Source organism: Sapajus apella, unplaced genomic scaffold (genome assembly GCF_009761245.1).
Source record: "Sapajus apella isolate SASKATOON/1434 unplaced genomic scaffold, GSC_monkey_1.0 scaffold8, whole genome shotgun sequence".
In the NCBI taxonomy this organism is placed as follows: Eukaryota; Metazoa; Chordata; class Mammalia; order Primates; family Cebidae; genus Sapajus; species Sapajus apella.
Genome location: NW_022436948.1, coordinates 28,710,622 through 28,722,819, shown reverse-complemented (window position 1 = coordinate 28,722,819; position 12,198 = coordinate 28,710,622). Strand labels below are relative to the sequence as shown.

Genomic DNA, 12,198 nt, shown 5'->3' with positions numbered 1-12,198 from the left:
CTTGCTACCCAGGCTGGAGTGCAATGGCATGATCTCGGCTCACTGCAACCTCCGACTCCTGGGTTCAAGCAATTCTCCTGCCTCAGCCTCCCGAGCACCTGGGACCACAGGCGCGCACCACCAGGCTCAGCCAATTTTTGTATTTTTAGTAGAGATGGGGTTTCACCACATTGACCAGGATGGTCTCGATCTATTGACCTCGTGATCCACCCGCCTCGGCCTCCCACAGTGCTGGGATTATAGGCATGAGCCACCGTGCCCAGCCGCTTCTTCAGATTTTTCAGTAATGAACACAACAGAAATTCTTGCCCTCAGGGAGTTTCAATTTTATAAAGATTAAACAATAAACCACAATTTAAAGAGAAACACGAATTTCATTGTATTTTTAAAAGTGTTCACTGCTGTGGAAAAAGACAACAGTATAAAGGATAGAGGAAAAAGAGGAGGCTTCCAGTTTGAATTGTGTGGTCACCAGGGAGGGTTTCACTGAGAAGATGCCTTTTCAGCTAATGCAAGGACTTTAGTTTTACACAAGGTAAGGTAAAGACTTTTGAGCACAGGAATAATTTTATTTTCTTAATGGCCAATAAGAATTGAGTGTCAAAAAGAACAGCAATTTCATTTAAGAGTGTGGAGGTAGTATTATCAAAAATGTGTTGGGGGTAGGGCTATAAAACAACTATGGTACCCCAGATCTGTGACTCAAAACAAGTGGTATAGTATGATTATGCTATCTATTGCTCAAAGGGCTATTCCCTCCACAATAAGTCTCCATATTGACTGTTTTCACAGGTCAATAGTCCCTTATCCACATTCCCAATTTTGAACATCAAGAAGCTTTAAAAACCAATTTGGTGGCAAAAACAAACCCACATTCATGTGAGATAGTTTGTAGTCCTGATTTTTCACATTTGGCAAAAATAAACACGAAGAAACAGTAACCCTCAAAATTTAGGTAAACTTTATTCTACATAATGAAAAGTCATAGGTACATCTATATGTACACATACAAACTATCTGTAAGCTGACCTATTTTATTAAATGTAGTGGCATTATATCATATGGCAATTTATCCCATTCTATTAAACTAGCCATGCTTTAAAAAAAAAAAAAAAGAAAAATGCATTTCCCCTAAAAGTAAAATTCTACCTAGTATAATATAGCCTGGAGTAAGATGGAAGATATGAATCTGCTGTTACAGATTTTGATTTTATAGTTTAAAGATACATATCTGTCATTCAACATGCCTCCTAAACACTGGCTAATTGTTTTATCTGATGTTCAACCAAAGAAAATACTATTTATTCCAAAATAGAAGGAAAAATAGGCTGTTTGAAACTTACTTCAAGATAGTACTTCAGCATTTGACATGGCATCTTCCTATTGGATTTTTAAGGGTAATTTTAACTAGACTTAAACTTGACTAAAGCACTGTCTTTTAAACACCCAAAATGTAACTCCATAGCTGTGCTGTCTAATATAGCAACCTCTAGACACATGTGGCTGCTGTGCACTTAAAAGATGACTAGTCAGAATTCAGAGAGCTGTGAGTAAAAACACACCCGGATTACAAAAATTCAGTATACACTTACATTCTGTTTGAATGTAAAACATCTCATAATTTATACCGATTATTCATTAAAAGGATAACATTTTGCAGATACTGGGTTAAATCAAATATATTCTTAATTTGACCAGTTACTTTTAACCATAGCATAGCTACTAGAAACTTTAACATTTAAAATTTAAAGTTACATAATATAGTTCACATTATACTTCTAGTGAACAGAACTTCTCCATAGAAAAGACCTGGAAAAAGATTAATACAACATTTCTCAAATACATAAATGCTAGAATGAATAATTTCAGTTTAATCACCAGAGTAATAAAAACACAAAGGTCACAAGAAACACTTATCAAGAATGCTGAAATAAGTGTTTTGTAACTCAAAATATCTATTCCTTCAAATATTCAAAGAGGTGCCCAAATATTCAACTAATAAAAAAGCCTTCAATATGTGTTATGTCTGTTTGCTTCAGAAGCCACTTTCAGTATTTGAGTCACACAACCATAAGTGCACAGAGTAAGGTTTTGTGTCCTATTTTCCTTCAATAGGGTTAGAACAAACCCAGGTTTTGTGAGCCAAATACATATTATAATGGAATCAGAAGGCAGGTAACTTATCTTTTAACAGATGGAAAAATTTAAATAACTCCTTAGAAATAACTTTGGAGTTTACATTAAGTCAAAGAATAATAAGTCTATCTAATTATAGAATCTACCATCAGCAAAAGACACACTGATTGACATTTCTTAAACATCCTTAAAAGCACTCTAAGTGCATATTACTCTAAAGTTACGAACATGCACATCCCACCACTCTGCAGTTCCACTCCGGTGCTTATACTGTACTAATGAGAAATGAAAGCTTATTTCTACCAAAAGATACAAAACGTTCACAGCAGCCTTATTTGTAGCCACAAACTGGAAAGAAAACTAAATGTCGATTTACAGTAGAATGGATAAACGGTGGTATAATCACAGAACAGAATAAAGATAATTTAAAGGGAACAAACAAATAACATGCACAACATGGACAACTCTTACAGATATAATGTTACCAAAAAGATCAGACCCAAAAGAGTTCATATGATATGGTTCCAACTTTATACAGTTTAAAGCAGGCAAAACTAATCTATAGTAAAAGATGCCAAAGACTAGTTTCGGGTGGATAAGGGTAGTATTGACTAGAAAATACACAAACAGAGTAAGCCTTCTGAAGTAGGGTGCCAGTTACTCAGACTATACTTACATAAAAAAAAAAAATCAAGCTAGCAAATAAGGCTGTCTATTTGATTACATGAAGTTATACTTCAGTAGGTTTTTTATAAAAGTAAGAAGCTTTTTCTTAAAAGGACCTTATGCATTATGATTTCTTTTCAAAATAATTACTTAAAACTAATTCCTATCTTGAATATACATGAGAATTTTTTGATTTAATCCTTCAGCTAAACTTTCAATTTCTGTGCAGTTTCTTTTTAATAAGAAAGAATAACTACAACTTTATTCAAACATACCCTTAACTTTGAGATACAATAAACAATAAACTTTGATGAATTGATAATTCATATTAGCATTAAAATTACATATTTCATCTTTATAGCTAAGCGTGAATGTTTATATGAAATGTTTATAATAGTTCATTCTTGTCTTTAATTTGAAAAGGTAACTCTAAATTCCATAAAATCCCGAGTTTCTGATCACATATTTTACTGATAAAGTATATATCAAATTAAACTAAATACAAAGTTTCCATTTTAAAGTTCAATGCGGTGTGCTGGGGAGACTTATTAAAAGACTATATTCAACCAACACAGAAATTCACACTGCTTGACAGTGATTAAGAAAATACGTAAAAGCTGATTTTTGTGTTATTTCATACGAATATAAATCATGAATATGCAGCTCACCAAGCTAACTATATATTATAGTAGAAGAAGATGGCCAATTCACTACTACCTTAACAACTACTACCTTATTTTATTAAACATATTGTATCCTTCCTTTATCTGTTTCTATTCCAAGCAAGACAGTGGGCAAAAGTCTGAGAAGGAAAACACAAGATACATAGGAGGTATAAAGTTGAACATTAAGAAGGATGCCTTGGATATAGATCAAGAAGGCTATGTTCACCATTGACATCAGTCAAACTGGTTGGTATATCCTTGAGGGGTTTATGAGGTATGCTATGTTCTGAATGTTGTGTATCCCCAAAATTTATAAATTGAAACCATGTTTGCAACGTGAGGGTAATATGGAGGTGGGGCCTTTGGGGAGTGATTAGATCATGAGGGCAATGCCCTCATGAACAGGATTAGTACCCTTTTAAAGAGGTCCCAAGAGTTTTCTGGCCACGTCTACTGTGATATGAGGTTACAGTGAGAAGTCAGCCATCTATGAAGAACAGGCCCTTACTAGGCACCAAATCTGCCGGCACCTTGGTCTTAGACTTTCCAGCCTCCAGAACTGTGGGAAATAAACCTCTGTGGTTTATAAGCCTCCCATCTACGGTTATTTGTTACAGCAGTTCAAATGGACTAAGATAAGGTACAAAAGACAAAGCATAAAGTGAGTAAGTTTCTCAACAGATGATTTTAACATAATCTGCCTTCCTAGTAATATGTCACATGGCCTGACACTCTGGGTCTACAAGCAGATAAATTATTATGCTATGCCAATCTATCCACAAATGATAAAGCAAAGAGGGATCTTAGCAAATGGTTGTTCAGAGGTAGAACCAGGTAGCCTCACTGAATCTGTCCATGGGACCTGAAGAGAGACTGATGCAAATGCAGATGGCAGCTGATCTCTACACTAGAAGGTGGAGCTGTCACAGGCAGGAAGAATTTTAAGATTGCCTGAATATTTCATGTGTACTTCACACTGTCTTAGATAAACAGGAATTTTATGTATCTCATTTTTAAATCCATACATTCTTTAAAATAGTTCTATACTAGTAAAGTAAAATGCAAATACCTTGGTGTTTACAATAGGTAAAACTGGTTTTCTTTAAACCAGACTTTTTATTCACTTACACAAAATTCTGATCTACCAAAACTGAAATATAAACATCTTCTTTGTGACAAATGGCAAACTAGTTTATCAATATCTAAAAGTTAAAGAAAACATAAACAACAAAATGTGACATAGCAGTCTTACTTTTTTACAATTGGAAAGGCTTGATAACATTTTTTAAAAATGGAGCAATGAGACAAAAGACAATACCTCTGGTTGTGTTTCTCCCAAATGTTAAAATAATGAGTCCTGAGAACAGAGTTCTGAAATAGCTCACAATCCAAACACTTCCTGAAAATTAAGAGAAATAAGTGTTACTTCAAGTGCACCTTATCTCAAAGAGTTGTTTTATAATGAAATTTTAACTACTAACTAAATCATCTCAAAAATCAACAAAAAAGATAAGATATACTGCAAGGTAAAAAAAAAAAAAAAAAAGTATTTATATACTTCATGATACATGCTTTCTTTGGGCAAAGTGGTTGACCAGGTATAACGAAACAACTTCATGACAGAATTATTTACCAGAATACACTACCTATCTGTTTTTATACTACTGTAAAGACTGTCCCTATTGTCAATGATGTAAAAAGTTAAGATCAAGGATAAAGAGGAATTTCAGTCAAGGATTCTGGGAGAAAAAAGTATTAGAATTATTTAATAGTCATTGCAGAGTTTGAAACACCTTGTTTCTTTTCTGTATCACTAGGAACCGAAAATGTAAAACTGAGAATTAGAACCATACTAGATACAGAATGACACCGATGTGGAAAAGCTCATACTTTCAGGAACAAAAGAGTGGATCAAAGTTTTTGGCCAGTAAGAGATACAGCAAACAAGTTAACATTGTGGTGGCTGAGGAAACATTATTTTGATCAATAGGTCAATGGAGAGTGAAGCTAGCTGGTGGTAACGAAGGTATCATGCAAACTCCCTGATACCACTATAGCAGCATTCAATTTATATCAGCCATGACACTTATATCTGATTTACACTTCTAGAATTCTCAATTCATAGTCTATACACTAAAATCAATTCTCAAAGATTATAGCTTTGACTAAAAATAAATCTGTAAACCAGAATTCTAACCTCCCAAAATGAAGTAGCTATTTTTCATTTTCATTTCATTTTACCAGGGACCCTTCAGTCTCCTTAAAACCACACAAAGGTAACAAATTTCTTAGCATAATACTTCCCCAACATCCTAACCAAGCAGGCTCTTCACCATTATACCTGTAGGTTACTTAGTCTATATCTTGCTTATGGTTATTCTTCCTGTGTCTGTGAGTCCCCAATACTCAGCATGGTGCAGGGCATACAGCTGATACTCCGTAAATGTCTGATAAATGAAATCAATGAATCATAGAGCCTTAATCAATTAATATGTCAGGCTTAAGTAAAAATAATACCATGAAAGAGAAGATGGTAGTTTTATATGGACCAACTACAATGAAAAATACATCCCTTTAGTTACTATACACACACACACACACACACACACACACTCACTCTCTCTCTCTCTCTCTTTCTCTCATCCATTCATTCACTGTCAGTTCTTCATTAGTAACACTCCTCCAGTATCTATTTCAATGTTCTCCTAATCCTCTGCCCAAGAGATTCAGCCTGGCTGGGGGGTGGTGGCGGTGTTCTTTCTACCCAGATGAGTTGGGACTCTAGTGTCACTGTCTGATATCCTATACCAACAGGCATGGTACTCAGGCACTAATGCAAGTCCTCTAAGCACATAAAGGTACACCTCAGAGATATTCTGGGTTCTACTCCAGAACACTACAACGAAGTGAATATTATAATAAGGCAAGACACACAATTTTTTTTTGTTTCCCAGTGCATATAAAAGTTATGTCTACACTGTACTATAGCCTATTAAATGTGCCATAGCATTATGTCTAAACAATGTACATACCTTAATATAAAAATACTTTATTGCTAAAAATGCTAACAATCATGTGAGTCTTCAGAGAGTTCTAATCTTCAGTAGTGGACACTTTGCCTCCATGTTGATGGCTGCTGATTGCTCAGGCTTGTGGTTTCTGAAGGTTGGGGTGTCTGTAATGATTTCTTCTTTTTTTTTTTAATGTGTGCACTTTTATTCAACTGGTCTCAAGTCAGTGTACAGGTAAGCCCTGGCTGCCCCACCCACTCCCAGGAAGACCAAAAGCTTTCTTATATCTCAAGTTGAGGAACAAATAACGGGTAGCCACAAAGGCTAATCTTTCAAAATAAAACAAAATTAAAAAGTATTAAGGTGAAGATTTTAAAAAAATTTCTTTTTAATTTTGCATTACAAAATTTACACGAAAGCAATGCTATTACCTCCACTGTGTGGACTCAGGAGAAGACTGGGCCATTCTCCTTAGAGAGAAGTGGGGTGGCTTCTGGGAGGGAAAGGGACTGCCTATAACAATGCATTTCACGATATTTGAAATTACTATTTAAAAAAAGAACAATGCACAATCAACATCCTCGGCCACATTGTAGAACTTTGGGGGATGCTCGCTCCAACTGACTGCTGTCACCTTCACAGTTCCAGTTTTTAAATCCTAAATCAAGCCAATAAAAAACAAAACAAAACAAAAAAGTCATGCCACTCTCATCTTGTTTTCTGAGCAAGTTAGTCTTGACAAAACCTAAGTCACAGTCCACCTAGAAGCATTTGTGGTGGACGATGGAGGGTCCACTGCAAGTGCTTCTAGGTGGACTGTGACTTAGTTGTATTAAATCCTTTATTGACAAAATCTAACTTGCTCAGAAAAGTTTTCATACTCCTGCCTGCTGATCCACATCTGCTGGAAGGAGGACAGTGAGGCCAGGAAGGAGCCGCTGATCCACACAGAGTACTAGCGCTCGAGAAGAACAATGATCTTGTTCTTCATCGTGCTGGGTGCCAGGGCAGTGATCTCCTTCTACATCTTGTTAGAGATGCCAGGGTACGTGGTGGTACCACCAGACAGCACTGTGTTGGCATACAGTTCTTTGCAGATGTCCACATCACACTTCATCATGGAGTTGAAGGTAATTTTGTGGATGCCACAGGATTCCAGGCCATGCTCGAACATTGTCACTGCTTTATCAATTAAGTTTACATGATACTCTAAATCCTTTGTTATTTCAACAATGTTCACCATATCTTCGTCAGTAGATTCCATCTCAAGTAACCACTTTCTTTGGTCATCTATAAGAAGGAACTCCTCATCCATTCATGTTTTCTCATGAGATTGTACCAATTCAGTCACATCTTCAGGCTCCACTTCTAATTCTAGTTTTATTGCAATTGCCACAACATCTGCAGTTACTTCCTCCACTGATGTCTTGAACCTGTCAAAGTCATCCATAAGGGATGGGAGAAACTGATTTCAAACTCCTATTGATGTTAATATTTTGACCTCCTCCCATTAATTACAAATGTACTCAACGGTATCTAGAATGGTGAATCCTTTTCAGAAAGTTTACAGTTGCCTTTGCCCAGATCCATCAGAGGAATCACTATTTATGGCAGCTATAGCTTCACAAGATGTATTTCTTCAATACTATGGCTTGAAAGTTGAAATTACTCTTCAATCCACAGACTACAGAATGGATGCTGTATTAGCAGCCATGACTAATACAACATTAACTTCATTGTACATCTCCATCAGAGCTCTTGAGTGACTAAGTACGTGGTCAATCTGCAGTAATATTTTGGCAGGAATCTTTTTTTTTTTTTTTTTGAGCAGTTGGTCTCAAGAGGAGGCTTAAAACATTCAGCAAACCATGCTGTAAACAGATGTTCTGTCATCCTGGCTTTTTCTTCCATTTACATAACATAGGCAGAGGAGATTTAGTATAAATCTTAAAGGGCTTAGGATTTTTTGTAATGGCCAATAAATACTGGTTTCCCCTTCAAGTCATCAGCTGTCTTAACCCCTAACAAAAAAGTCAGTTTGTTCTTTGAGGTTTTAAGGCCAGGCATTGGTTTCTCCTCTCTATCTATAAAAGTCCTACATGGCATTTTTATCCAACAGAAGGCTGTTTCATTTACACTGAAAATCTGCTGTTTAGTGTAGCCATCATCATCAATTATCTTACCTACATCTTCTGAACACTTGCTGTAGCTTCTACATCAGGATTAGCCTCACGTTGCCCTTTTATGTTATACAGGCAGCTTCTCTCGCTAAACTTCATGAACAAGCTGCTGCTAGCTTCCAACTTTTCTTCTATAGTTTCTCCATCTCTCTTGGCCTTTGTGGAATTAAAGAGAGTGAGGGCCCTGCTCTGCATTTGGTTTTGGCTTAAGGGAATGTTATGGCTGCTTTGATTTTCTATCCAGACTGCTAAAATATTCTCCGTATTAGCAATAAGGCTATCAGTCCGTTTTCACACTGCTATGAAGAAAGGCCTGAGACTGGGTAATTTATAAAGGAAAGAGGTTTAATTGACTCACAGTTCTGCATTGTTGGCAGGCCTCGGGAAACTTATAATCATCACAGAAGGTGAGGGGAAAGCAAGGCACTTCTTCACAAGGTGGCAGAAAGGAGAAGTGCCGAGCGGGAGTGGGGGGGGGGGAAGCCCCTTATAAAACCATTAGATCTCATGAGAACTCACTCACTATCACAAGAACACCATGGGGGTAACTGCCTCCATGAATGAATTATCTCCCACTGGGTCCCTCCCATGACATATGGGGAATATGGGAACTATAACTCAAGATGAGATTTGGGTGGGGACACAGCCAAACTATAGCAGGCTACTTTGTGTTCTTATTATTCATGTGTTCACTGGAGTGGCACTTTTAATTTCCTTCGAGAACTTTTCCTTTTACATTCACAACTTGGTGAACTGGCACAAGAGGCAAAGCTTTCAAACTACCTTGGCTTTCAACATGCCTTCCTCACTAAGCTTAATCTTTTCTAGCTTTTGATTTAAAGTAAGAGACCTGTAACTTTTCCTTGCAGCTGAATATTTAGAAGCTATAATGGGGTTATTATTTTGCCTAATTTCAATATTGTTGTGTCTCAAGGAACAGAGAAGCTCAAGGAAAGGCAGACGAGATGGGGGAACAGCCAGTCTGTAAAGCAGTCAGAACACAATGAACAATTCACTTCACTGGCTAATGTGGGCACAATTCATGATACCCCAAAACAGTCACAATAGTAATATCAAAGATCACTGATGACAGATCACCATGACATATATAACAACAAGAAAAAGTTTTAAATATTGTGAGAATTATCAAAATGTGACCAGAGAGATGCAAAGTGAAAACATGCTGTTGAGAAAATGGTACAGATAGGCTTGCTCAATTCAGGACTGCCACAAACCTTCAATTTGTAAAAAACAAGGTTATCTTCAAAGAGTAATAAAGTTATGCACAATAAAATGAAGTATGCCTACATATCAGCAACACGAAAGCCACCCTACATCATTAATAGGGCATGCCACCTATGTGTATAAGTCAAAGGTACCTAGAATCAGGACTAAGGGCAGCATGTTCCCAAAATCTTGGAAGTCGACAGAAGGCATCTCCTCAAAATAGAGTTTATAACTATCAAACAAAAACAAACAAAACCTGAAGAGACCTCCAGGTGATTAGAAAATATAAAGCATTATCATTTCCTATTAAGGACACTACTTTTTTAGGAGCTAAGTAAAAACATTACCAAATCATTTTATGTAATAAAATTTAACCTTACTTTGACCTTTCTCATAAAGCAAATAAAACTCTCTATCCAATAAGGTTCCATCTGAACTATGTAAGATGATAGGCAATACCTTAATTGCATTCATTTACATGACTTTGAAACTATTCTGGGCTGAAGTCACTGACTGCAAGGTCACAGAATAGAAAAATGTAGAATGTATGCAATGTACCAAGGAGAAATGATCCACTTAGACAGTGTGGCAGCACCTTTTTCATCCATCATTAGGAGACACCAAGTGCTTAATGCAATCAACAGGTGTAGACATCTCTACTTAAAATACATCACACAAATACATAAACATACACACACATACATGTTCATTTTATAAACATATAAACAACATTAAAATATATATTTGAGTAAGTTCATCATATATTATGGTTTTCTTCTTAAAAATAACCTGCCTAAATAGAGGAAAACAACAATTCTATAACCTAATAGCATTTAGAATCAAAATATAATATAGGGCCATTATTTTTCCATTGTCTTATAAAGTTTCTAACAACTAATATTCAGGTTACAAAGCTATAGTTTTAGGACAAGAATTACAAACACAGGATGCCAAGTATGTTAAGAGTTCCTGCTTTCATTTTTTATAACCTAAACAAGCATATATTTAACTAATTTGCTTACAGGAGCATACTTTACATTTCTCAAATCCAATAATACCACATTAATTGTACAGAAAAGAGGTACAATAGATTGACAAATTAACTACCATAGATTAAAGGGGTTATGTGTATTCTCCAAAATCTCAGAGTATATCAAAACACACACACAAACAAAGTTAACCCTACAAAATATTTTCCATTAGCTTTGTAAAATGCAATTGTAACACAAACTAGATATTAAGGGCACTTGAAGTTACTGGAGAAAAGGGAAGGAACTCAAAAGAATAAAATTCAGGGTACTTTTTAAATGTTTATAATACTAGTACATTTGCAGAATGTCAAGTGTTTGTTTCAGGTTTATTACATCACCAGGAGATTCATTTAAGCAGTTTCCACTCATTAAATCAGGTAAATCTCTTACATTTAATTTACTATCCAAGCACTTTTCACTACTCAAGCAAATCTTTTGCAACTTACAAATGATTTAATGAAAGAGAAGCAATTATATTAAAAAATTTATGCTTCTTCATCTTCTCTCCCTGCAGAGAAGGGCAAAATTTTTTCACTCAAATCTATATTAGATCCAAATCATTTCAAGTGACGCTACTCCACAAAGAACACAAGGATGGATTCATATTTCATTAACATACGCCTAAATAAACTCCAATACATGATGTCACTTTGTCCTCTGTAAATGAGAAACAAAATTTCTCAGTCTTTCCATAAGTTAAGCCAATTCACTTCGGATTAGTTTAGTTTAAAAATAAATGCATACATATACTTAATAAAACACGAATTACTATTATCATCTATGGATAACTTTCAGTGGCATCTTCTTCATGTATTTCAATTTTCTTTCAATAAAAGCAATACAGAGTCAGACATGAACTATATAATCTGTGTAACTAGGTAAAAGGCAATTCATGGTTCACATTCTTTGACAAGGATAAGCTACTGAGACCAATCAGAACTTTCCAATGTGTTTCCAATGTTCTTGGCTACATTTATTTGAACTCAAACCTCAGGAAGAATATTCTGATAAAGATAACTTGTTTTTCTCAAACATTCTCTGCCTTTCACAAAAGACTGAATGAATACTTTATGTTCCTAAGTTCATTGACTATGAGTACAACATCTGATGATTTCATTCACATAAGATAGGGATCTTTCCTTTCCCTGGATATCAGGATATGCTGGAGCCAATTTCTATAACCACAGCCTAGTATTTGTGTATCTTTAAATGGGCTACAATCTAGAACTAAAAATGAGCTATATCAAAGGCATCACACTTAACAGCTTTCAATGAAGAAATG

General features: G+C 35.6%; 1 protein-coding gene across 4 annotated transcripts in view; it reads right to left on the bottom strand.

The window, feature by feature from the left end:
- Positions 1-12,198, bottom strand: part of LOC116550956 (rRNA 2'-O-methyltransferase fibrillarin-like) — a 58,363-nt gene that overhangs the window by 31,149 nt on the left and 15,016 nt on the right. For all 4 annotated transcript variants that reach the window (XR_004268635.1, XM_032277165.1, XM_032277166.1 and 1 more), the window contains exon 2: positions 4,786-4,866. Coding sequence is in view for 3 of the 4 variants with exons in the window: in XM_032277165.1 (XP_032133056.1) it covers positions 4,786-4,866 (81 nt within the window). In the remaining variant the exon portion in view is untranslated. The remainder of the gene's footprint in view (positions 1-4,785; positions 4,867-12,198) is intronic.